The 27,111-nt window shown below is 41.6% G+C and overlaps 1 protein-coding gene across 1 annotated transcript; it reads right to left on the minus strand.

Moving 5' to 3' along the window:
• Positions 1–5,951: 5,951 nt before the first annotated feature.
• Positions 5,952–27,111, minus strand: adamts12 (ADAM metallopeptidase with thrombospondin type 1 motif, 12). The gene is made up of 24 exons (XM_034692549.1): positions 26,645–27,111; positions 25,861–26,228; positions 19,908–20,082; positions 19,572–19,768; positions 19,398–19,481; positions 19,175–19,299; positions 18,887–19,036; positions 17,594–17,737; positions 16,831–16,975; positions 16,643–16,735; positions 16,328–16,473; positions 16,036–16,205; positions 15,489–15,622; positions 15,122–15,242; positions 13,957–14,204; positions 13,228–13,369; positions 13,005–13,131; positions 12,649–12,859; positions 10,763–11,893; positions 10,012–10,164; positions 9,639–9,815; positions 8,837–8,983; positions 8,592–8,745; positions 5,952–8,352 (listed from the first exon to the last, which is right to left on the minus strand). Exons 1-24 carry the CDS (start codon positions 26,760–26,762, stop codon positions 8,237–8,239), a joined length of 4,776 nt encoding a protein of 1,591 aa, XP_034548440.1. The 5' UTR covers positions 26,763–27,111; the 3' UTR covers positions 5,952–8,236.

Below are 27,111 nucleotides of genomic sequence, written 5' to 3' on the forward strand. Positions count from 1 at the left end.
TACAACCAGAGCAGCGGTCTGGTCTTAACGCTGGTCTTGGCTTGGCTTTATCTGGAGATACAAACAAAGCAATCTTATCAGCTCTTCCTTTGTGCCTAGCTTTCCCACTGTGATAACCTGAATCAGTGCAGAGGACACAGAGCAGGGATGAGCAGGCCTCCGTTTTATTGATCACTATCACAGCAATTATTGTGCAAAAAAAAAAAAGGGGCGGGGGGGGGGTTATTTGCATCGTTTAAAATAGCTTCTTCCAAATGGAAAAGTTTTTGGACACATAAAATAAGTAATACATTGAAGGTTTATTTCTTAACCTAACAACAAGGTTTAGGACTTAATCTTTAACACATTTTAGTGAAGTAATAACTGCTTTTTCTATCAAAGTAAGTGCTAAATACAGCTGCAGCCAATGTACAATTGTTCACCTTTAATAGTCAAGTTCAGATGAATGAAAGTATGTTCATTTCTCCCTGCCAAACTTCCCACTGTTGCTCAAATTTGGACTTATTCCCAGTGCATATTTACTCTGTATGTATGTTATGTGCTTTCTAATCAAGATAGTATTCTATGGATGTAAACAAAGTTTAAACATGATTGGAACAATACTCAATTACAGATCTTTTATGGTGGTGATTTTGTAATCTGTATTCTATGTGTTTATTTTTTCATACATTGGACACTTGTATGATGTATAAAACACCAAAATACTGCACCATTCCTTGAGTGAACCTTGGATCTGTGTGTTGCACCCTTTTCAAAATAAGGTGTCCAGGATGGAACTATTTAGCTGGGCATGTGAAAAATTCTCATATTAAGGCAGAAAGTCTAAAACTGTGGAAATATACCATAAACTCTTAATGTTCCAACCTCTCAAACAGTCCGTCCTCTACATGTTTCTCACTGGGATGTCCGCCTGCAAAGATGCTGAAAGACTCACAAGATTTGCTGGATATCTTTCAAGGCTAAGGAGCAAATTCTTCGCAAACGTATCCGTGCTTCAATTTTTTCTCCTAAATGCAATATAAGTGAGATTTGCAGAGTCTAGAGAAGGTCTCAGCTCCCTCCCTGCTCTCCAGCTTTAGCATTTAGTGTATCTTTATAGATCAATCTCCCTGAATTGCATTTCAAAGTTCAGAAGCAGCCAGCAATAGAAGAGACAAATGTGCTTCTGATCCTTCCCTGCAGCCTGTGGCTCTCGCTGGGTTCTTACGCTTTTCTCAAAAACAAAAACATAATTATAATAGAAGCAATGAAAAGTCAAATACCGGAAATTTATACACGTCAGCGGAGATTTGATTTCACACGGTACCGATTGCCAAGATGAAAAAATGAATCGAGGGGGAAACACATGGAGCGATTCCGGGCATTCCTTTTAGGCTGTAAAGTTCAGGAGCAAACTCCTGTCTTCTGTGTTTGTCTTTGGTTAAGTAGTAAAGTCCTCTGATATTGTTTTTGTCGTATCAAATTAGTGGACTACTGATATCAATTCTATATTCATTTGATCACATTTGCAGTTTATTTGAGTTGCATTTAGACAAAAGAAAGAAGGTGTGACATCTTGGCAGATAGTGTCTCTTGTATCAGTTTAACTGAAGTTAATTTGACGTGGTCATTTAAGAGGTCCAACTCTCTCTTTATTTTTACAGTACAGCTTTTGGTAATCTCTAAATTTCAAATAAACACACATAAGGGCAAGTGCTCAGTGAAGAACCCATCTCATCAGCCTCTCACCTAAACATTTATACTCTATATAAATGACATAATCTACCATATGGTCCCAAAAGTCCCCCAACACCCAAGCATGAATGTAGATGGGGATAGACGGGCAGCTAGAGCCTGCACGTCACTGGGTTATCAAGTGGGCACCTCCTTTCACCAGTGTTCTGCTGAGTTTGCCCACGACAGGCTCAATAGTTAGCAGAGCCAACCCCCAATCCATGCTAGCTCTCATATCACGCCACATCCACACACTGACATGAATAGGACAAGAGAAAAACAGATAAATGAGTATTTAGAGACATTTTAGAAAGTGTACAGAGAAACAAGAAGCCTGTATGGGCCAGAGCTCTCCAATACCAGGTCAGGCTGTGCGCATCTACCTCCCCTTACTCCCACATGTGTATGGAGGAAGAGAAGAGAGAGAGAAAAGGAGATGAACAGTTTCATTTTTATTTTGCCCCCCTCTGATAGAAACTACCAACTATTACTTCTTTTGAAGAAGTTTGACTTTCTTTATCCGGCATTCTCTGGCTTTTATTTTCCTGTAAAGCTTGATGGCATTGTTGCTCATTCAAACTGAGCTGTTAGATCTGTTTAAACCGCTGCAGCACCATATGCATCATTTCCTTTCTGTGCGTCAGGATTTTATTTCTTGATAAGATTTGATTGACCCCAAATGTTTAAAGAAGCGCAGATTTACATGAAGTGGGATTAGATTGGATTAACCAAAATCAAGACTGTTTGAATGAAAAAGTCCACTTGTTGGTGAAACACAGCTGACATGAATGTGATGAATATGTGGCATACCAAATGCATCCAAATGTATCTCCATTTTGATTGTTAAAATGTTGGCCTGTTCTCCTGTGTGAGCTGGATCCTGATCTTTGCAGCAGCAGGTGGATCCAGCTGCATATCTTTGAATCTGTCTTTCTGTCTGCTCCACATACTGTGTCACATTAGCAGGTCGAACTGTGGAAATTCACCTCATTCATGTCATGTGTCTCTGATTTTGCTCGGCCTTGTTGTGAGTACACCCGCCCTTCTCTTGTGGCACACTATCATTAAGCAGATGTTTTACGAAAGAAAAGCACTTCACTCCGACTTCTTTCAGCTCTAATCCATATGTGGTCTATGAGGGAGTCAAACACACGACTCACAAACAACCGAAGTGACCTATGGGAACCATGTGTTTGTCTGTCTACGTCCCCTGGGGCCCGCTCTGTGTGTGCTGGGTCAGAGCAGGCTGAGGCTTTAATAAAGGAACAGGCCTGGTACAGGGATGCCAGTCTCACTGCCTGCGGACATCCAACCTGATGGAGTCCAGATGAGAGTCACCAGACCGGACTTCTTTCTCCAAACCAGCAGCCGTTTGGTGCACGGGTTACATTCCTCTGCCTTCTTCTCTGGGTTTAATCTGGGATTTGTTGGGTAAGCCACCAGATTAAAGAAGCATTCTCCTTTAGTAGCACAAGATTCTGTACATCACAAGAAAATATGTTACCTCATGCATTTGTGTAAAAAAAACCCAAACTTGCTCTTGGCTCACGCTGAAGGCTTCTTTTTTTCTCTTGGTCATCAAATGTAAATATTTAATATGTTCCTGGCTGTGGTGTTGGGGGGTGTCTGGTAACCTACAAGATGAGGTTGCTGTTTCCTGCGTTACTGTGATCAATAGATGTTTGTCATGTTACCTTCCTTATCCTGACCGGGCATTACATCATTGTATTCGGCTGAGTGTCGGTTTCAGCGGGGGCAGAGGAATTTACTTACAGGTCAGAGACCGGATCAGGTGAGACTCACCTCACTGTCCTTCTTCTGTCTTTATTGAGGCAGTTAAAGTTGACAATGCAGGACATTTAACAACCTAATGCCTAATCCCTGCATACACTGTGCAGTTCTGTCATCTCACCTGCAAAAAATATCTATTATACATATTCTACTAATTTTTATTTCTGTTTTTATTGATTTTCCTTACAGTAGTACTGCAGTTTGCTCTATTGTTTACTTTGATTATATCATTTTTGGGGGATTTTTCATGCCTAGAGTTGGACTCCATATTTATGTATAGAGTCAGAAACATAATAGAGAATGAGGAATGACACGAAGCAAAGGGCTAAGAGTGGAAATCGAACCTGGGGCCGCTGCTGTAAGGACTGTAGCCTCTGCACATGAAGTTTGTGATTTTACCTCTGAACCAGCTGGAGTCCCTCCTCTTTTTATTTCTAAGTCTAGTTTTATGCACAAAATGCAATAAATTTGCCTTTTAGTTGTAATCTTACTTGCCAATAACCCCAAATACCAATGCTGAGATATTTTATGATATCGGAAATTATATGATTTGGAAAATACAATTACAGATAGTTGTATTTAATTTGCTGTATTAGGAAAAAAAACTATGATGTTACTAATTTTGTCCATAAAACTCAATAGTATTTTTTTTAAAGATGGTTTTAAAAGAAAAATGTTATTTAATATAAATTATATTGTGAGATAACATTATATAACATGATATGACAGTGTGTAGATATGGCACATCTCTCCTTACAATTCAAATTAAAATTACAGCGGTATGATAAATTAAAAATGCACTTGAATGTGTCATGGATTTCATTGGATCTGCAAAAGAACAAATGAAAAAAATCTGAGTCTGAATTTTTAAAACTTGCATATTCTTCTTTTCAGCTCCCCTTTCTGCTTCCAGAGGTCCAATATTCACTTAACTGTTTTGTCTACACTCACAGAATTCAATCAGCACTAAAGAATTCTCAAGGTGGATTTTCTTAAAAGGTATTTATGGAAAATTATCTTGAGTGAATTCTTGGACAGACAAGTCAAAAGAGACACTGAAACAACAGCCATTTGGTTTTGAACACTGGTTTTGGAAATCAATAGAAACACACCTTCTGAGTGTCACAGCAACAGTCATACACACCCAAAAGGATAACAGTAGAGTAACATATCATATCATTGCATTAATTAAGCAGCAAATCAGGCATGCTCTCACTGTTATTGTGCAAATATATATGGAACTAACAATTCTTGCTACTGTTGGCATGGCGCAGAGAACGCCTGAAAAAAATGCAAATCAATGAGGTAAGCACTCGACTATTGAATCCAAAACCACACGTATTGGCTTTAGAACACTTGCTTTGTGTTGAACAGGCTGATAAAACAAATTTTTATGGCCATTTTTTCAAGGTCTTTTTAGAGAACAGCCAGCAGACAGCCAATTATGTTGTTTGTAAAGCAGCTGAAAATGATTTGTGCCAGGTATGTCAGCATTTGTACACACTGACATCCAAAACATCACACTGCAAGGATGTTTTGAAGGGAATGATGACATTTTTTCACATTTGATTGAGCTCAAAAAATCTCCTCCATTTTCCCCTCAACATGTCTTGTTTGTGTAGTCCTCAGTCTGCTCTACTTTCTGCCAGATGTTTATCCTCAGGTTTTCACCTCAAAGTCAAGTGAGAAAATAAAGATTTCAAGATAATTGGAGGGGCTTTATTTCAATCTGGAACAGGCTATTTTGGGAGTTTTGATTAAATTGAGATAAAGTGACAGTGAAGGGACTACCTGAGATGTCTTTCAATATTTTCAGGCATTTCCTGATTTAGAGCTCCATCGCCGCTTTTCATTGTGCAACTCTGCTTATGAGGCAACACAATGACATAACAGAAGGAGAGCTGTGGTTAGGTAATACAACTGTGTGTTGTTTGCTTCGTCATGTCAACACAGAGACATGTTACACACACACTGCTGGTCTTTAGGACATGATGCTCCACATTGACCCAGTGTTGTGTTACTCCTTCCATTACTGCTGACTAATTCTTGGTATATGGCTTGAGTGATAGCTGCAGGGTGCACTGAGTGAGGCAGCATCAGTCCGTGTCAAGTTATCTGGCACAGAGAAGCCTGGGAAATCTGGGCCAGCTGAACCCGATCTCTGAAACAGAACCTGGTACCGCAGATTCTGAGGTTACAGATCCAGCAGCATATGGCACTGTCAGGCCAGAACTACCGTGATGACAAGATCGGCATGAACCTCTAAACCACTACTCAAAGAAGGTCACATACCCCTGATAAAATTAGGCTAGCTGACACAAGGGGAGCTAATACTAGTTCTTTTCAGACCAGGACGTTCCAGGCTTTTAATAATTGCTGACAAAACTTAGAAATGTAAAGATAGATTAATAAAAATAACAAAAACAACCAGACGTGCATCAAAAGGGTAAATAAAAAAACAAATTAAGACTTTATTTCATGTCTCAGTTTATGACAAATATTTTATCTTATAATATTTTTAACAGAGATGTGAAATCATAATCAGTCAAGGTGATGTACCACTTTTATGAAATTGGTAAAACTTGCAAAACATCATACAAACACAGTGGCCATCTTTGGAGCGGCCTGAGAGGGATGACCTGCAACGCCTCTTTCTCATTAGTCAATCACACACAAGAGGAGGAGCACCACAGGTTCCACTGCAGAGCTGTGCAGGTTCTGCAGCTGATTTCTTTATCACTGACAGTTTTTTAATAGGAAGAAAAAAAAGCAGGAGTTTGTACCAAGAACAACGTAAACACAGCGCCAGCTCTGAGAACAGAACAGTTCAGGCAGAAAAAGAAAACCATACGAATAAAAAACATCGATTATCAGCTCTATTAACAATTCATTATAAAGAGATAGTAAAACTCTATTTACATTCTGGTTTTATTATTCACTTTGAAATAAAATATCACAAGTCATTCAACAGTGGAGCTGTAAATGCTCAGCTCTTGTATTATAAAAGCACCTTTGGCCCAGAGAGATGTGTACCGGATGTTTTCATGGTCATTACCACATTTTTTTTTTTAGAAATCAAGTTAAGATTTGTATCTTGTTATACATTTTGGTTCTGAATAAGCTTTGGAATAAGTAAATACACTTTTATAGTGTTTTTTAGTATGTTTTTCCCCTTTTTTAATTTTATTTTACAACTGTTTTAATCATATTCATGTTTTGGAAGATTTTACAAAACTTGGTAGGCATTGAAAACTTGCATTGAAAAAATGCTATGACATTTTTAGTTTAAAAACTATAAAAAAAAAAAGTGGGATGGGCAACCTCTATCAATATGGATCTTTGAAAATTTAGATATTAAAATGTTAAACTGTCATAATAAGCGTTCATATTAAAGGATTTGGCTGGATATTTGAACAACTTTTTAAATTACAAAAAAATAAACAAAGATCCAAATACAACCTCGATTCCCCAAAAGTTGTGATGCTGTGTAAAATATGAATAAAAACAGAATTTGATGGTTTTCAAATCATGTTGTTAAATTGAAAATAGTGCAAAGACAAAATATCAAATGTGGAAACTTTTTATTGTTGATTGTTTATTTGAATTTGATGCTATCAGGTTTCAAGAAAGGTAGGGCAGGAGCATTTAAAGGCTTCTGTGAAGAAGCCTTTGAGAGGAGTGGTGAAATATTCAGCTGCTTTTTCCATCAAGCTTTGAAGCTTTGAATTGTCATGACCTTGATGACTGAGAACCTTCACAGACAGGAACATGTTAACCATGGAGTATTAATGATATCTTCCCAGATGTGTAAGCTATCCGCCACAGGCACTTATACATCCCATCAAGGATGCTGACTTTTGAACTGTAAGCTGATCACAAGCCAGTTGGTCTCTCCCCTCCCTGGAGCAGCAGTGATTTTGAGGCCGCACAGTGACTTCCACTACAGAGTCATGTCTGTTTTTAATGCAATACCACCTGAGGGCCCGAAGATAACAGCACATTATTGTTTTTTGGCCTTGACCCTTATGTTCAGAGATTTATTTGGCTTTTCTGAATCTTTTAATGATATTATTAACTGTAGAAGGTAAAATCCCCAAAGTATTTGCAATTCCAGCCTGAGGAACATTATTCTGACATTGCTGAACTGTTTCCCCACCCAGCCTCTCACTGAGTGGTGAACCCCTTCCTATCTGTACTTTTGAGAGAATCGGCCTCTCTGGAGTGTCCTTATCATATCAAGTCATGTTATTAACTTTTTGCAAATTAACATAGTTAAGTTGAAGTTTTTTTGTGCATAACACAAATTCTTTCAGTGTTTTGTTTTCCCTGTCTGAAGTTTTTTAAACGTGTTGCTGGCATTAAATTTAAAATGGCCGTATATTTTTAATTCAACATTTGACATGTCTTTGCACTATTTTCAATTAAAACAAAAAAAAGATTTAAAAACCACCAAAATCAGTTTTTATCATCATTTCACACAGACTCACAACTTTTTGCAAATTGGAGTTGTAGGTAAAAAACAAAAATATCTTTAAAAACTTGACCATATCGACCCATGTTCCTTTGTGATTGTTGTATTGCTGTGTCTGTTCGGACTTTGGTTTGGACGTGTTAGTCTGTGGATGGCATTTCTGAATGTTTACCTGTGTTCCATGAGGATACAGTAAAGTAAGTATAACTGTGATTAGAAGGTGTCCATTGTGTTATACAGTAAGTAGATGTGTAATCCTGGTTATGATCCACAGGTGACACAACACTGTCTTTGGACCGACCTGAGGGAGCAGCGACCCAACAGCTTCAGTTTGTCACAGAAGCGAGATGACATGGTGTTCTTCCTGCAGGCTGCATCTGCATGACAAAGAACATTACTCATAGGTCCAATGTCAGAGGTCTGGAAACAGGTTTAATGCTTTTTCAAATATTTTAGAGGGATTTTAACCAAGAGGTTTGTCACAGAAAAAACTTTTAGTCCACAGACAGACAGACAGACAGACAGACAGACAGACAGACAGACAGACAGACAGACAGACAGACAGACAGACAGACAGACAGACAGACAGACAGACAGGGACAGAGTACAAACAAACCTGTGTAAGTCTTGCATTCCTGCATATTGCACTTTCTTAATGTTTCTGGTTTGGAAATCTTCTCACAGAGGTTGTTAGGCATTACAGCCAAATCCAGCTCACTCACACAGCCAACTTCACGCTGCTGCTGACCCCCACCACAACTCACAGAGCACTGCAAAGACACACAAACACAGTGATCCTCCAGTCATCTTTTAGGACTTTCACACCTGCCAGCCTTATATGTTTTGTAAAATGAGACTGACCTCCTCCCAGTCCTTGGCCTTCCACTGAGTGCAAGGCTTTAGACTACAGGCCTGCGTGCTGTTTGGCTTCAGTGTAGAGCTGCAGCGATGAGGCTCAGGACAGTACACCAGCCGCTCTCGGATGCCTTCACCACAGCTGCCAGAGCACTGAGGAAGTAAAGGCAATTATACACGTTTACTGAGGTTGGAACCAAATCCAAACTCCCTGCATTTACATCTTTACAATATGGGACATGAATGCAACAATATTCCTGAGTTAGGAGTAACTCCTAAGTTGCAAATATCGAAACTTGGTCGGTACCTCATCACTAAAATATAACTCTGATGGTACCCTTTCTATGTCATTGCTGGACACTATTATCTAACGTACTTTTTGTTGCACTGAAGTATGATGATACTATATGAAGTGTATTGAAGTACATTTGTGATGGAGGTTGGGGATGATTCAATAAACATGGGTCATTCATTCAGGAGGCCAGGGTTCTCTTTGGATGTTGCTATTTTGTTACAGGTGACAGAAAGATTGTTTTTAAGTCTGACCAGAAGGTTATATGTTATTGCTAAGCCCTGCATGAGCACATCTGATACTAAAGTTGCACGTTCATACTTATACTGGGCCACTAACAAAGCTGCCATACTGACAAGTTGAGTTTGAGAAAGTTTTGCAGCAATTAATATTAATTAAAACACCAGATTCATCACCAAAAGATAAAACTTGTGGATGGAAAATATAAACATCTATAACTCTTTAAAGCTCCTCCAGATGTAATACATAGAGATCTATTATGTACAATGCTCATACCGGTCCCCATGGTGAGGTACTCCAGCTCATACAGGGCTTGTGTGGACAGGTCAGGGTGCTGATGGGCCTGCTGGATACAGCCTGGCAGTGGAAAGGTCTGAGAGGACGTTTACTCTGAGAGTCGATACACTGAACCTCACGGTACCTCCTCCCCATGACCGCACAGCTATCTGGACACTGTGGAGAACATCACAGTGAGAAAATGAGCTGAGGAACACACGAGAAGCGAGAACAGCAGAGGAAACAAACACATCTCCTCATCCGGAAGAGTAAGACTTAACAAGTGGGAGATTAATGAAGTATTGAGTTTAATTACCAAGTGATCAATGTAAGGGTAAGATTCAGTGACTGCTGGAAATCTAAGGTTACTCACTTTGCTCCAGCTGCCACTCTGCCAGGTGGCACAGGGCTGCAGGTGACATGTGCGAGCAGGCTCAGGTCTCTTCATGTTGGCACAGTCATCATCATTCTGAGAGCTGCACATGACCGTCCTCCATATCGCTCCAATACCACATGTTGTTGAGCACTGAGGGAGGGAGGAACATTTTCAGATTAAAACTCAGCCTCCAGCCTGTAGCTAACATCTCTCTGAAACATATATACTCAGATTTTGTACCACAAAGGTGCCATTGGATTTAACGTTTTACCACACCATGAAAATAATATTGAAGCAAGCTTCGCCTCTACTTTCATTTAAACTTAATGTTTGTTGCAAACAAGTCTAAAATTCTCCCGTAAGTTGATTTTGAAGATGCCCGATATCATGGTGAGCTGCAAAACAACTGAGAAATGATCCTATTAATATGATACTTCTCCAAAACTTCATCATATTAATAGTTGTTTCATGGTAAGCTTTTAGATTGAGCTAAATTGAAGCATTCGGAGAGAGATTTCAGCTTCAACAAATACCAAGAACATTAGTTAATAATTAAACTAAATAAAGGGGGCGACATGTGATTGTTTAGGTCTTAAGCTTTTACTCCGGTTGCAGTCATAGCATAACATAACCTTTGTTGCCAAAGTGCATAAAAAGTACCTCTGAAAATACCTAGTTTAATGTAAGATATCTGCAGCTAAAGGCTCAATCATGCAACTTTATTTGTCTGGTTCTTTAGAAACCTCACCTCACTCCAGTTCCCAACAGCCCAGAATACATCCCTGCTGACTGTCTCTCCAGCTGACAGTTTGCTTTGGTCCTTGGGACTTTGCTGCCGCTCGTTGTTGATCTTGGAGCGTCCTCCTTTAGGCCAAGGAGAGGGCTTTTTAGCACGAGTGGTGGGACTGTTTTTCTTGGGTGTCACAGCAGGCTTCTTCAGTTTGATAATCTTCATTGTGGACTTGGGTGGAGCTGCAGTAGTGAATGGTTTACTTGTAGTGGTGGAAGGAGCTTGTGTTATGTTGGAGGCCTTGGACACAGGTGTGGTGAGGGGAACCCTGTGAGTCCAGTGTTTGAATGGATTGACCCGTGGGGTGGTGTGGTGAGTGGTCTTGGCCCATGTTTCAGTGCTGGTGTGTGGGGTAGAGGAGGTCCTGGTGGTAGTTGTGGCTGCTTTGGTCGTGTGTGTTGTAGGTGGACTTGTTTGTACAGTGGGTGTAATGAGTAAATGTGGCCTTGGTGTGGTTGATTTAAGCGGATTTTTGAGTGATTTGGACGTGGTAACATCTAGGTTGATAATCCCCTCCTCTTCTGTTGTACTCTCCCCCACAACATAGTCATATCCTGGAGTGGACATCACCACATTTGGTGTACTTCCCTCCTCTCCTTCCTCATTCTCCTCCTCCCTTCCTTGTCCTACTCGAGTTATCTTTCTGTCCTTTTCTGCTGAATTGGTTTTCTCCTTCTTGTCCTCATTTTTCCTCACTTTATCTTCAAACTCATAATCATCTGCATCTATGATTTCAGGGATTGCTGTTGGAGTGGTTGAAAGGGATGTGATGGTTGGGATGAAGGCAGTTGTAGTTTCTTTAGTGGTTGTTTTCTTCCTCACCGTGACAGCAGCTGCGGGTGCAGTTGTGGTCGTGGTGCTCACCCGGGTGGTGTCAGCAGGAAGCTTGGTGGGGTGGCTCTTAGGTGGGTAAATGCGACGATATTTCGGAGCAGGCCCGGGTCGTCTACGGAGACCTGAGTTAGGGCAGCTCTGCAGGGCACAGAGCGATCTGGACCGAGGTTTGGTTGAGAGGTCGCAGCTCTTCTTGGGTGCTAGTGCACAGGTGACAGAACGTGAGCGAACGGCTCCTCCACATGTGACCGGGCACTGCAAAGGAAGAACAAGGTCATCACAAACAACACAAATGCAAGAAAACAGACACATTTTAGAATTAAATATAACCCCAGTTGTCTTAACGACTGGGAACTGAGGAGACCAGTTGCTGGCGTTTTGAAAGTGAAATTTCTCCTTTGTTGTATTTTTTGTTCCATGACTCACCAAATGTTTTTAAAAGGTGACAAGTTGGGACTGCAGGCAGATAAGTGTAGCACTTGGACTCTTCTACTACTGAGCCATGCTGTTGTAATACTTCCCAAAAGGTGGTTTGGCATTGTCTTGAAAGAAATATGCAACTTCTCTAAAATAATTATTGTCTGGATGGCCTCATATGTTGCTTCAAAACGTTCATATATTGCTCAGCATTAATGGTGAATGTCAAATTCGGATTTGTCAGACCACAGATAACTTTTTGGGCATGTGCCCAGAGAAGCTGCTGGCGTTCCAGGATCATGTTTATATACTGTATGGTTTCCTCTTTGCATGTTACAGTTTGAAACTAAATTTGTTGATGCAGAGGCAAACTGTGTTCAAAGACCATGTTTTTTGTAAGTGATTTTGAGCCAATGCAGTGACTTCCACGACAGAGTCATGTCTGCTTTCAATACAGTCCCACTAGACGACCTGAAGATCACAGCCATCCAGCTTTTGTTTTTCAACATAAAGTTTAAATGAATGCCAAATATTGAAATCTGGTTTTATCATCATTTTACAGCGTCTCAATTTTTTTAGAGTAAGGAGCGTACCTCTTCCCAGTTGCCAACAGCCCAGTCCAGTCCACAGGGCACATCCCTGTTGCATGGAACAACAGGTTTGGGTTTGAGGAGATGTTTACACTCAACTGGGTGCAGCACCCTTTCTTCCCCTGACACTGTGCGAACACAGAGCACCGTTCTCTTTCGTATCCCATCTGATCCACATGTAGCTGTACACTGCTGCCAGCCACCCACCCACCACCTGAAGAAGAGGGGACAGATACAGGGAATCATTAATATCAGGAGCAATTAAATCACAGAACATGTACACATCTAATCAAACTACTTTATGTCAAAGTTTTGTTGTAAAAAGTGACAAAAAAAGAAGAGTATTAAAGAGTGAAGACCTTGCAGGACAATCCACAGTCTTGCATTTTCTGTGTCTATCTTCTGGATGGGTTTCTGGGTCACACAGAGACTCATCCACTACGCCCATATCCATCTCAAAACACAGTGCAGGCTGGTGCTGCTCACCTGAGGTAGGATAAAGTTGTTACTTTGTTACTGGTATTGATCAGCTATCAAAGTTTCATTTCATAACACTTTTTTCCTTGCAAATAAAACACCAACCTAAACCACAGGTGGTGCTGCAGTCGGTCCATGCCCCATGTCTCCACCTGTAAATAGGCTCAATGACCTCATTTCCTGTTCCTTTGGTTTTTCTTATAATGTATTCGTACTTTATTCCTGGGTTCTTCTCCTGAAACAGCAACTGGATAAAACATATATCATTAATAAGCAGATATCTTTTTTAGATTACATTGAATGTAAAAATACTTGCTCCTCATATTCACAGTTATTCTTAATAGCAGCTTTTTTTTTTTTTTTTTTTTTTAAGGTTATATTTTTTGGCTTTTACACCTTTATTGATAGAGGAGAGGGCAGTGGATAGTGTAGGAAACTGGGAGAGAGTTGGGGAATGACATGCGGGAAAGAGGCTGGAGTCTGGATTTGAACCTGGGCCGCCCACTACCTGGGCGCACAACTTAACCAGTAGGCTAAGTCTGCGCCCAGCATGTGTCTTTTAAATAATTCTGAAACCACTTACTTTTGAAAAAAATGTGTATTTAAAGATACAAATTTTTATTATTTTTACGCTTCACCTCTTTCTATTGCATTCATAAGTTGGCTTTTCAACCCATATTCCCAATTTGGCAGCAACTCCTAATAGACACTTTATAAATAACGAGCAAAAATAACAAGCAAACTATTCTTTTTTAAACATTTTGAAAGACTGGCCTTTTTCAAAACTGTAAAAATAAATACCCTTCATCTGATTTTAAATTCTTTTTGGCCTACCTGCAGCATGACGGGCTCTTTGGTGGGTCCAGGAGCAGTGAGGTTCTCCATGTTCCCGCTACGTTCATAGAAGAACGTGGTCCCCCCAGCCTCATATTCCCCATTCCACTGGATAATGAAGTTACCATTGAGGAAGTACTCCTCCTCGGACTCCCTGCTCTTCAGAGCCAGGAAGTTACCTGCCTCCTCTACTTCCTTCACCAGGATGTCCCGCGCCCCCGCAGGTATCACACCCACATCCACGTACCCTAGGAGAGTCAGGAGGGTGAGGTTGGTGGGAGTCAGAGTCACAGCAAGGTAATGGATGGCCCACCATGGCTGCAGCCACACTCACATCCAGACTACCAGACAGTCTCTCTCTGATCTTTAATAGAGGGTGGGCTGAGTCTGTGGGGGTGGTTGGCATGTATGTGTGTGTGTGGAAGTGCATGAGTGTGTATTCAGCGTGGGGGGCACTGCCCTGTCTCTGTTTTTTATTGTGTTTGGATGGTTGGGGGGCTGGATGGGGGAGGACGAAAGCAGCTATGAGTCGGTCTCTGGAGTTTAATGATGTTTGTGGGAGGGTGTGTGTGTGTTTTTGTGTATGTGTAGAGAGGGGGGGTGCTCTTGGTCTGAGCCTTTTGAAGTTGCACACATCTGGGCTGGTTATCAGGAAAGGATGCTGTGCATGGCGAACACACAGACAGTATGAAAGAGAGAGGGAATGAAGGAGGGATGTTTTTATTGTAAAAGGCTCTTCATCTATTAATCCGTCGCTGCCATGTGTGGAGTTGAACTCAGTAAGAGCAGCCAAAGCGTGTCTCTCTTTGGACAAATTTAAACATGGGCTTGCAGAAAGACACAAATACACACACACACACATCACACCAGCCAAATGCAGCAGGACAAACAGCTGCACAGTGTGGACAAGACAGCTGCTATGACAACAAAGAAACAACACAATGGCGTAATCCTAACAAACTGTCCTGAAATGACTTCCTGCCTGTGGATATAAATTTGAATTCTGCACTTTTTCACACTCCTCTGGTGGGTACATGAAAGCCTGCCTCATTAAAAGTTTGTCTGTTTTGTGTTACCAGAATTTTATAATTTTATGAAGTCTCATGTCTCGATAATTCAATTTGTTCCCAGCTGCTTCATTATCCTTCGTTTGTGTGGGACTCACCAAAGCCTTGCCCGTCATCAAACGACTTGCGGACCGTCTCACAGCTTGTGCCGTCGCCCAAACAGACTCCACACCGGTCCTCCACTGCGTTTGAGTCAATGCCGTAGTCACAGCCGACCTCCTGCAGACAAAACACACACACACACACACACACACACACACACACACACACACACACACACACACACACACACACACATCAGAGTATACACACAGACACATGGCACAGGAGGCATGAGATGATAAGTTTGCACAGACAAACTCTTTTATTGTAAATTATACTGTACACTCTGCAGTTTGTCTCATATCCTGCTCCACTATAACCCCCCCCCCCAGTCTCTTTTAGTCTCTTACCCAGCCACACTACCTTGCACACTCCATTGACGCAGATGTTTCTGGACTTGTTGTTCATGAAGCAGGGCGTCCCGTCTGTCACAGTGTCCAGCATCTTCTCAGAAAAGTACTCTTTGACCGGGCGGCAGTGCAGCTCACAGGGTTGTACTGAAGGAGAGAGAAGAAGAGTTACAACCAATGAATCTAGAAAATATTTAGCAAATGCATCTGTAGGAAAAGAATAGTTAGCTGCAACACTAAGGATTCGTTTTCATTGATGACAAGATACTTTGGGGCTGTTTTTCAAACTAAAAACATACATTTTTCCCATTTTTACATGGGAAATTAAAGAACAAAATGCACCGATCTCTCCTTAAACACTGGATACCACATCTTGGATTAAACAGATGGGATAGCTGCAACTCTGAGCGTTTACTATAATAAATACTGCCCCCTGCTGGGTGATTCATACAACCACAGCTACAGCCCCCCCCCCCCCCCCCCCCCCCCTTGGGGTGACCAACATCTGTGTATGTCTCTAGCTGGTATTTAATAGAACATTTGAGGCTTTGAAAACTCACATGGGTTAGCCACAGGAATCCACTTATAGAGCTCGTTCTGGTAGGGCACGGTGTCAAACTCACTGCACAGCATCTCTCGAAAGGTTGGTGTGTTAATCTGACAGGGTCTGGTGTTGCATGTCCGATAACGCTTTCTTTCTCCTGTGCAGTATTTTCCCCCGAACTCTGGTCTGTGGACAAACAGCAGAACATCAGTAAGACTGCAGGATGTTATCTGTTTTTTAAAGATTAGGCAGGAAAGATTGAAATATGAAATGAGAGAAAAATGTTCAAATGAGCCTCATAGTCTTACTTAGGATTGTTACATTCTCTCTCTGCTGACTGGACTCCAGTTCCACAGGTCCTGGAGCAGTAAGACCAGGTGCTCCACTGTCCCCAGGCTCCATTTACCGTCTCTGGTAGTTTACCCACAATCACACACTCTCCACTGATACACCACTGGAAGAGAGAAACATGTGAGTAAGATCATGTGGAAAGTAATGCAACACAGTTGATACTCAAGGATCTGTGCCAATACCACCCTCATACAGTTGAACTAGCCATATCCACCCTGAGGCTAGTGAAACAAGAACCCTAACAAGACAAATAAACTGGCCCCATCATGCACCTTCTCTGGTCCACAGCGAGTGCCGTCTATGGGCGAGTCCAGTTTGGATCGACAGGAGCCGTTCACTGAGCACCAAAGAATCTGGCAAACATTCTGTAAGAAAGATGTAAACCGAGAACAATAAGATTATTGCAAAACAGATTACTGGCTTACAGTTTTCAGGTGGGGCTAAGGTGCAGAATACTCACATCAACCTCATGGCAGAAAGTCGCGTTTGGGCCGTACTGGAGCTGGCACTGGTGGTGTGTGGTGTAGCGGACACCGAGGCGAGCCAGTGGGGTGGTCAGGTCCCTCTTGGAAGGACGGTCATCAAGACAGAAACCCCAGCCACGACTTAGAAAGAAAATAAAAAAGTGAGTGTGTGACCTTTTTAAAGAGACGGAAAAGGGTGAATTGCACAAGGTGTGATAGCTGAGAGAGGTCTAAAGTATCTAAAAGGTCAAAGTCAAAGAGTAACAGGAGCTCTGACCACAAACTTGCCAGAGCTTGTAGTGAAATTGTGTTGTCAGAAAGGAATTCTTTCTAAGTAAACTTTTGCAAATAATTGTGCAGGTGTGACCTTCATCTGATGTTCCTTGAGGCTCCTCCTACTTTACTGTCATTGGCTGGATTTTCTGTCTCCACATGAAATGTGTTGCATTTTGATCTTTTTGTACTCTTTTAAATTCTTATTTGGTCACACTTTGCTACCCACCAATGTTTTTGTAACTAAAGACCGGCCACACCTGTTGTGGTTTTTGGATAATCTTCATTCACATCTGCACAGGCACATCCATGGTGTATCTTATAATTACCCCTATTTCTTCCTTATTTCACAATCTTTGTACTTCAGTTTTTCAGAAACTCACGTGTAACCCACAAGACAGAAAAACCTCTTCTAAAACTGAACAAATCATGTTTTTATTTTATGAAGTATTCATGCATAAGAAGAAGGTATACATCCAGTCTTACTCGAGGAAGCGTGTGATGTATTCTTTGGAGCAGGAAGACCAAGTAAGAGGGGAGCTGTCATACATCAGCTGTCGGGACATGATGAACGGGTGCTTTCCCTCCAGTTCACAGTCATTCCCCTGGCCGTCATGATGAATACCAAAACTGGGTGGACATACAAGAGACATGACCAATGATGTAATTATTCTTATATAAATAAGTGTAAGAGCAGACCACCCTTCATAATCTAGCTTCCATGGGTAAGGCCCATCTGTGATATGTGGAAGTAATACATTTCTGATTTGGTTTAAGCTTATGTGAGAACTCAATTCTAGCTTCTACTGTCTTTTTCTACATTTTTCTGCAACCCTTGTATTTAAAAGTCAAAGCCCAGTTTTCCTTGTCTTAAAAGTTAAGAAAGCATTCTCACAATAAGATCAAAACATAAAAAAAACTGCACCAACTATTAAGTTTGTTTTACTCTGCCAATAATTTTTATGATTAATCAATAAATAGGTTATTTGATTGTAAGTGTCAGAAGGGTATGAACAATGCTAATACAAATTTAAAGAAACAAACATCACGGCTTAAAATGTATTAAAATCAAGCAAAAGATGATTGCAAGAACCTGGAACCATAAATGTCAGTGTTTGACTTTTTCTTACTAGAAAGTCACCAAAATGATTAACTATTAATTTAAATATTTGTTGATGAATTTCCAGTCTATTCTCTGATCAGCTAAGGGTTGCAGCTCTACTTTACAATCAGAACTGTTGAAGGTAGAACTGGTGTTTCCTGGTTGGATTGGCCCTGAGGCTACACCTCAACAAGTCTCTGGAGCAGAAACATAGGATTAAAGACAAAACGGTTTTGTATGTCACAGTAATCCAAAGCTGAAAGCAAATCCAACTTCTCTGTCACTTTTACTTTTACTGCACCCACACCACATCAGCCTTCTCAGGTGTCAGTCTTTTTCTCATCTGGTTACAAGATACTGGTCATTATTTGCATACAGCCAATTCACTAATGAACTGATGAGCTCATGCACGCGGATTTAATGACACAGCTGGATATTCATCTATAGTAACTGAGCATGGGAACAGGATGCTTTTTTGTTGCATGGACCATTGTTATAGCAATCCATTATTCCATCAGGGTTTCAAAATAGTTATATACACACTCGCGCACACACACACACACACACACACACACACACACACACACACACACACACACACACACACACACACACACACACACACACACACACACACACACACACACACACACACACACACACACACACACACACACCTGTGGCCCATTTCATGAGCGACGGTGAAGGCGACAGGTAGACCTGAGTCCTCATTGATGTTGCAGCTGCGGTGAGGTTGACACATCCCAGACAGATGAGACAGACCCAGGGTCTCACAGGGCTGGTTGCTGCCAGCACAGATGTCTTTCCTGAAGGAAAAATCTGACCAATCACAGTGCACATACCATACTTCCACCAAAAGAGGGTCCAGCAGCAGAGCAGACACACCATTTTGTTGGAGTTATCTATTAGACTGCTGATTCACACATGCCAAATGTGTCTCCTACCTGGTGATCAACACAGCCACATCATGATGAGCCGGGTGTGTGTCACTCTGAGGGTTCAGGTTTTTCTGCCAGGCACAGAAACTGGACAAAGTGGAGTCTGCATGGTGAATTATCTTCAACCCTTTCTGCAACAAATATCAGAGGGGAAATACGGTAAGTCGTTTTATTCTTGTGAAATCTTTTACACTCATAGCCTCTTGTGAAGGAAAGAAAGAAGTGTTACCTCATCTCCCTGCAGCAGAATGAGTCGAACCAAGATGACATGGATTGCATTCCCAATACTGGCATCATGAAAGATCCCAGCCACCTGACAATGGAGAAAATGCATTACGTAAGTAGACACTTTACATCTGTGAAGGAACTTTGAATAGGCAGGGAGTGAATTCCATCTCTTTACCATATTCATGATGGTAAAGATGTAAGACTCCACATTATCGCTGCCATGATATTCTATGAGTTTGGAGTCAGCCACCACCATGGTTTCCACCCAGCGCTCCCTGCTGACCGAGCGCTGTGAGCGCGACTCCCCCCTCTGCTGCTCTCTCTCCCACTCCTCCCTCTCCCTCTCCACCTGCACAGAGTCACTTGGAGCATCTAAAGCGTGGATAATAAAAGACATGCTTTGTCGTACACTTTTGGCATAACCTTGCTTGACATAGAAAAAGCTCAATCGTGTACAGTTCCACAAACATCTGCAGTATTTTACCATGCAAAAACAGATTCAGATACAGACCTTGAACTCCACAGGGGCTGGGAGTCTTTTTGGACTGCAGACTGCGTTTTTTTCTTTGACTTTCTGTAACTCTTGGATAGATAACATGGGGCTCTGGAGTCTCTGCTGGCTCATTAGCAGATTTCTGGACAGGTTCAATAAAATAGTGTCCCTCTGGAAGGGAGAAGAAGCCTCTCTGAGGAGATACAAATCACAAAAATGTAAAGAAATGAGAGAAATTGAGCACATAAACTCATCCAAGTGTGAATGATATTCAAACATTTTTATACAACCCTAAAATTTAACCCTATGCAGCTTTATGTCTGTGTTGTAATGTTATGAGTGGGGCTAAAACAGAATAGTTGCAGTCTATGGTTAGAATGCTTTTGCATCAAATTATTTATAAGTGCATGAACAAATCACATAAATTGTAGTGTGTGTCAATAATCCCCATACTAAAAAGGTGAGAAGTTGGACTTTCTCCTGCACAGCCTGCTGGAAAAGCCATTCCTCAGTAATTTCCATCATTAGTCAACAGATCCGAATATGAACCTTTCCTCTTCCCCCAGGCACATTCTCTGTCTGCTGCAGCAGCAATAAAGACACTTTTTCCTAAGTATTCCATGCATGTTCTTACTGGTGCAGACTATTTACCTCCTTATGGCTGAGGTCTGCTGCTGAACCCACACAGAGAAACACACCTACTCTCACACACACACGCACACACACATACACACCCCTAAATGAACACATAAATGCATGCAAATGCAACAAAAGAGGCTTCTGTCAAATCTTTGACTTTCCCTTGTAAACACACACAATATGGACGTTCTACCTCCAGATCACTGTTTGCAAAGTCTTTTCACTGAGGTGGTTGTGTGTGTTCCTGTGTCTGAGTGGGAGTGTGTATGTGTGGGGAAGTTTTGTGTCAAACTGAGTCCAAACAAGTCCAGACTGTTCTGAATGAACTCCTCCCTTGCTCCTTGAAACAACTGGCAAACAACAGAAAGAGAGGAGGGATACATGATTCTTTCAACAGCATAGATGATTGAATCTGTGAAACTAAGATTTTTTCCCCTTTGTCTAAGGCATGCAAATAAAAGGTTTGTGCAAAAAAAGAAACACATGAATGAAGAGATGTCTTAATTTATGAATGCTGCATTTGATTCTTGGATCTCTCATCAGTATTAAGGGGGGAAACAGCAGATGTAAAAAATTAGGCCATGCAGTTCGGCCTGTTGTGGTTCCAGGGGTCTACCCTGCTGTTCACTGCAGTCATGCACTGTTCAGCTTTCTGGGTCATCCTGACACACTTCCCATGTGGTACTTGCAACATGTGTTTTAACTGCATTCATTCTGCAGCCTGCAGAGCTCTAATTTGGTGTCTCATTTCTCCATCCAGGGATTTCAGAGAAGCAGGTCTAGAGGAGGACACCCTTGGAAAGACTGTATTATGCCACCTGTTTCAGTGAGGCTTGTAAAAAAGGATATTACAAGTTGCTAGGTTGTTTTTTCCCCATGTAAAGTCAACATAAGAACAACAATAATGTAGCATCTGATAATCCGTCCTGAGTTGTTTTTTTTTCCAAACTCAGATTAAACAGTTTTCAGAAAGTGGTTCCCACTGACTCAGAGTGTGGCCCTCAGCCAGGGGTCTCTGAGTTTTAGGTGGACTCATCCACAAAGCATGCAGGCTGATATGTCTGCAGTCAGCAGGGAACACTTCCCAAAGACTGTGCAGAAAACAGCTGATATCACTGCTGCTCTGAGTCTCATTTTATATGGTAAGAGTACCATTTAACCAAATCAAGATTTAAGTTTGCACTGGCACCCTGTCACTGCAAGATGAAACACATACAAAAAATATACTACTGCATATCAGGGGGGAAGTTTCAGGCAACGTCTTTACCTCTCTCTGTTTTTATCATCCTGTCTTCTCTTATACGTTTCCCTGAGTCAATCTTCCCAGTAAGTGTGTCCCTACAGAAAAAAAGCAGGTGGTGGAAATCAACCAGGAAGGAATGCTACAGAGAGGCCCATCCAAACATTAGGAGCATTGCTCTGCATGATCTGTATTATTGGCATACCAAATGCAGTCCTACTGTGCAGCACAGCCTGCAGAGCTTAACGTGTACAGTGTGTGGTTATGGTGTTGCTTATGATCCTTATTATGATCCTCAAATGACCACGTACAGATCTTGTGTGATGTCCGTGCTGAGCAGGCGAACACCACTTTGAAAAGGAACTGGGACTTTTGTTTTTCATTTGAACAAAAGTGAGGGATTATTGTAGAGCAGTTTTGACCTAAATCCTGAGTGCTCTGCCAGCTGAAACGGCCTCGGCTTGGAGTTCAATTTGCACTTTCGCCACCTCTTCTCCTCCGCCTCCTCTTCCTCCCCATTAATACCCCTCCTCTGACTCAGAGGAAGCGTGTTGGGGTGCGAGGTGCCAGAGCCAGGGGAGGTTACCATAACACAGGTCTGTGTTCTAAATACACGGGCCATGTGGAACTGCTTTACTCTTGTTTCCTGCTTCTGTGGGTTTTGTAGGACTGTCCGACTGGGTCTGGAAAGTGCGTGCTGTTACACAGCCTGTGGCTTCAGCAGTGATTAGTGGGACACAAAGAGAGGTGGAGGTGGATGGTGCTTATTATTGAAATGCGATCAACCACAACAATTTCAAACAAACTTGCATTTGTTCTTAGATGACTGTTTCTTGATAATCACAGGTTTTACTGCGCTTACTTGCCTTCTTTTACTTCAAAGGGTAATTGTGCCTCTGAGCTCATTTATTCCACAGAGGTCAAACACATTATCATTTTTCATCTGCATAGTGCGAAGAAACATGCATTGGAGTGAGGATATAATGGGTCTGAACTTGCACACTGTGCCTCAGGGATCACTAAAGACTTCAGTGAGAAGTCTTTGGATTTGCTTTCATTGGAGGTTTTCCCATAGAAGGACAGTGACAGCAACCTCCACCCAATTACTCTGCGTCTCATATTTACAGTGAAGGTGAAGGGAAACCTGAACTTTTTAAAGCCATAATCACATGTAACCTACATATGGCTCATTGTGGCATAGCTATATTTGCTGGAGATAATGTGACTTGATTTCCTTGTACAGAAGTGCAGTTTAAATTAAACTGTGTGGAGGTGTAAATGGAGCAGTGTGGACCAGTTTATGGCTCTTAAAATATGTCTCAGTTTCTCTGCCAGGCTTCCTTTCTTTTCCCCAGCACAGGACAGGTTACAGACTGGGTTGTAGAAACCATCTGACTTGCCTAAAACTATTGTTTGAGTCACAATGCAGCAAATTCCTGAAAACACATTTTGCTACTTTATTTGCTTCACTTTTAAAGTCAAGTTCGAACTAATGGGAACAATTTTCAACTTGTTATTCATTTTTAAAGCCACTGTGAGGAGTTTTTGATGCTTATGAAAAATACTTAATTATCACAAAAAAAGAGTGACGATTCTATTGTAATGTTTAATGTCTGTGACCACAAGTGATACATCAGACTGTTAAAAGACACAAGGAGGAGATGTTTTTTGTCAGAAAACACTGCCTAAAAATGTACATGACAAAGTCAGCAAAAATGCATGAGGGCCTCTTTGTCCAGAGGGGGCGCCAAAATCAACACAAACAGAACGTTCCTCACAGGAGCTCTAAATCTCACCAATTTGTGACTATTTTTCCCTTCTTACAAAAAAATTCAATATCTTTATTAAAAACACAACTTCTGCTTTTAATCATGAGTAAGATCCTCCACAGTATTTACATGTAGCACATTAACATGTACACCTGTGTACCCAGTGGTACCCAGTGGTAGATTACGGCCATCTTTATTAAACTTAAAGCTCCTGTGAGTTGTTAATTGTCAGATGTTAATCAGTATATATAATACTGATTTTCTCCAAATGACCCACAAAAGAAAATGAAACCATCAGAGACTAGACTGATGATCTCTTATTAGTTAATATATATGTGTGTGTGTGTGTGTGTGTGTGTGTGTGTGTCACCCCTGGCAGGGTAGGTGCCAGGTGAACAATCAACAACATGCTGTGAATTACCTTTCTTTAAAATATGTATTTTGTAGCTTTTTTGCCTTCATTGGACAGGACCAGCTGAGGAGAGATAGGCTTTATGGGGAGAATAGATTAGGGTATATATGCATCAGAAGGTCGAGGCCAGAAGTTGAAACTGCAACCAATGCCTAAAAGGATCTCTGAGGTGAAAGAGGTGCCTGGTGCCCCAAAACATATCATTTTAAGTGTCACCCAGATTCATTGGGCGTTGCCCATTAGAAATTTAAAACACAATCAAATTCAATGTTTTTGTCAGGACAAGATTAAAAAAAGAGAGCAATGATCCTGTTTTTCCACAGGTGGCGCCAAATTTGACACAACCTTAAAGTTCCCCAGAGAAGCTTTGCCTTTAGAAGTCAGTGAAAAATGTTGTCATGTGATGTATTGTAGCTGTGTTTCTTGTGTGCTCTGTTTTTCTTAAGTCTGCAGTATATCTTGTATTGTGCAACATAAGCCAATCATTGTCATGACTGTATATTCTAAAGGGGTCCGTCTCTATCTGTCTCCTGAGGGTTACTGACCTCCACAGCAGCTGGCAGGGTTTCTTTCAACCATCTGTCTGCCTGAGTCTTGCTGTTTAGTGGTCTCTCTGTGGCTTTAGCTGCTATAAACCTTCTTCCACTCTACAGAAAATCAGGGTAATAGATCATTGTGGTTTCCCCGGTGGGTTGTACAGAAGGGGCAAACTGAAGCATTCGGGATAGCATAAAACCTCTCTAACTGCGGTAGGTTGTAGTTAATTGCAAGTAAGAGTGACGCAACAGAGTTTTCCATCCGTTTTAGCATTGATTTCAGTCCTGTTGGTCTGAGTCAGATGTAAAAAATGAATTGCTTATACTAGATTTAGCAAAATCAAGCACTGTAAGCCACGTAAACATAACAGAGAGGCAGGAGGCAAGACCCTGCAGGAGAGGCATTCCTGCTGTGACACAATCCAATATGAACAGGGAAACATTCTTCATGACTAAAACTGACACATCCCATCATTTCAGAGCTGGAACGTCACTATTTTTTCATGTCGTCTCACTGTTCGATTGCAAAATTCATTGATTATTAAGTTAAGAGTTGAAAAGTGTTTCTGAGATACAACTATTAGTTTAAAATCAGTCTGAATTATTTGAATGCACCATACCTTTCCCCAGAAACATTCATACTGTGCAAACTCTCCTCACATGCTGAGCTCTCTTGTCTCTCTGTTCTCCAGCTGTTTTCTTTCCTTTGTAGTTGAAGTACTGATTTGATTTAAACATTACTACAAGTATAAAAAAGTGCAAACTTTGAACATGAAGCATGGCCCTTTTCCCCTCTCTCCATCTGTCAAACCTCGCTGCTCCAGTCTATAAAATTGTGACAAAGTCCATTACTGAAACTCCCTTTCTCAGCAAAGAACAAAGAAAAGCTGCACTTCAATTGTTGGGGGTTTGCATGCAAAGACTTTCTACAGGACCAGGCAGCAAAATAGATGAATGAATGAATGAATGAGGGTTGAGGAAAAACTTCTGAGAGACAAAGAAGACAGAAAGGGTCTCATGGTTGGCCAAGAAGCTGCAGTCGTCAGCGGGTCTGCAGCACACTCGTTCTGCAAATAGTGTCAGGAAGTCTTTGAAGGGCAAACTAACACACAGGGCACTGTCAGATGGAAGGGGTTTGTTTAACAGCCTATGACAGCCTACTCCAAATAGCAGCTTCCCTAGAGTGATGCCCCCTTTCTCCTGTGTGTCAAAACACCTTTCATGGCAGACTTTTCTTTTTAAAGAGATTTGATGTTGAGTTCAGATTTAATGAGGAAATGCTACAGAAAACATCAAAGTTGAACAAAGTAATCTGATGGACGAAACAGAGGTTGAGATTGAGCTATTTGTCCTCTTAGGTGTTGTGATTCCTTACCAGGCCTTTACATGTGCTGATGGCAGCAGTTCCTCTCTTGCCAGACACCTCCACTGTGCCAAGCAGGTGGCAGGAGTTCCCCCCTTGCAGGCGATGCTGCTCAGTCCTGTTGGCGCTGCCGCTCCTCCTCTCCAGGACGTAGTCACTTGAAACCAGGTGATTGTTTGCAGTCAAATTGAACAGTAAAGCTTGACCCTTGTAGTTGACCTTGTAGTAAACCGGCCCTTTGGAAGCTTCAGGTTGTAGGTCACGTCTGACTCGCCCAGCATTGAAGTGGTGGGACAGTGAGTGAGAGACGAAGGCTCCATCAGCAGTGGATTTCACTGGGTGGACGATGGACAGGTCTGACCCTGACAGGGATGAGTGACCTGCAGAATAGAGTTAAACAAAAAGACAACATGATTTAAGAAAAAGGCCCAAATATACAACTTTAAAAATCAAAGGAGCTTTTTTTATGCATCTGGCTCCCCTTTTTTGACCAAATCAAAAGTTTGATTTGTGAAGTTAGATGATTCTTTCTGTATGAACTTTTGATTGCTACATGTCTCTTACTTTACAATTAAAAATCAAAACTATGCACTTTAATTTTGTCCCTACCAGTTTTATGATAAAACATTTATTATATGTCTTTCCTTAAATGGTGAGTCTGAAGATCTGGTAACAGATTTTAGCTTCAGTGCATGCTAACACTTAAATGCAATGGACCAAACATACTTTGCTAATCATGCATTTATTGGATTCATGCATAGATATGACACTTCTACTAAATCTGCACCACACTGACCTTGCTCTGTAAAAAGAGAGAGGAGTCTGCCGGAGTCGAACAGCTCTTCGTGGCCGGCTGCCAGAGTGAAAACAAAGTGTAGCAAAAAGAGAACCGGGCACTCCTGAGAACATTGCATATTTCATATAGCCAAACTCTCTAAGCACTGTGGAAGAGTCCTGGACGGAGGAGTTCCAGTGGCGTTAGGAGCGACCACTTGGATCCTGCGTTGCACTGTGTCATGTCATGAAACAAGCTCAGAAATCTGCCCTCACGAAGGGAAACATGCACCGAGCAGCACTGGGAGCCAGACCATGGTTTAAAGAGGGAAGAACGCTCCGGCTCCGCGGAGGACGGAGGAGGGGAGGAGTGAAGTGTAGGGCCAGTGTCTGCTTTCCTCAGCAGGAGCGAGGGGGAGCAGATCAGGAGAGCAGGAGGAGGACGCTTCATTTGAATGACTTGAATAAACCAGCGCGTTCTGACCTGTG

This window comes from Notolabrus celidotus, chromosome 9 (assembly GCF_009762535.1).
Source record: "Notolabrus celidotus isolate fNotCel1 chromosome 9, fNotCel1.pri, whole genome shotgun sequence".
Taxonomy (NCBI): Eukaryota; Metazoa; Chordata; class Actinopteri; order Labriformes; family Labridae; genus Notolabrus; species Notolabrus celidotus.

Coding starts and splice junctions, on each gene's coding strand:
- adamts12 (XM_034692549.1), bottom strand. CDS start 26,762: ATGCAATGTTCTCAGGAGTGCCCGGTTCTCTTTTTGCTACACTTTGTT. Junction 17,738..18,886: donor GCTCATGAAATGGGCCACAG/GTGTGTGTGTGT, acceptor ATGTCCACCCAG/TTTTGGTATTCATCATGACG. Junction 16,206..16,327: donor AGAGAATGTAACAATCCTAA/GTAAGACTATGA, acceptor GTTTGTCCACAG/ACCAGAGTTCGGGGGAAAAT.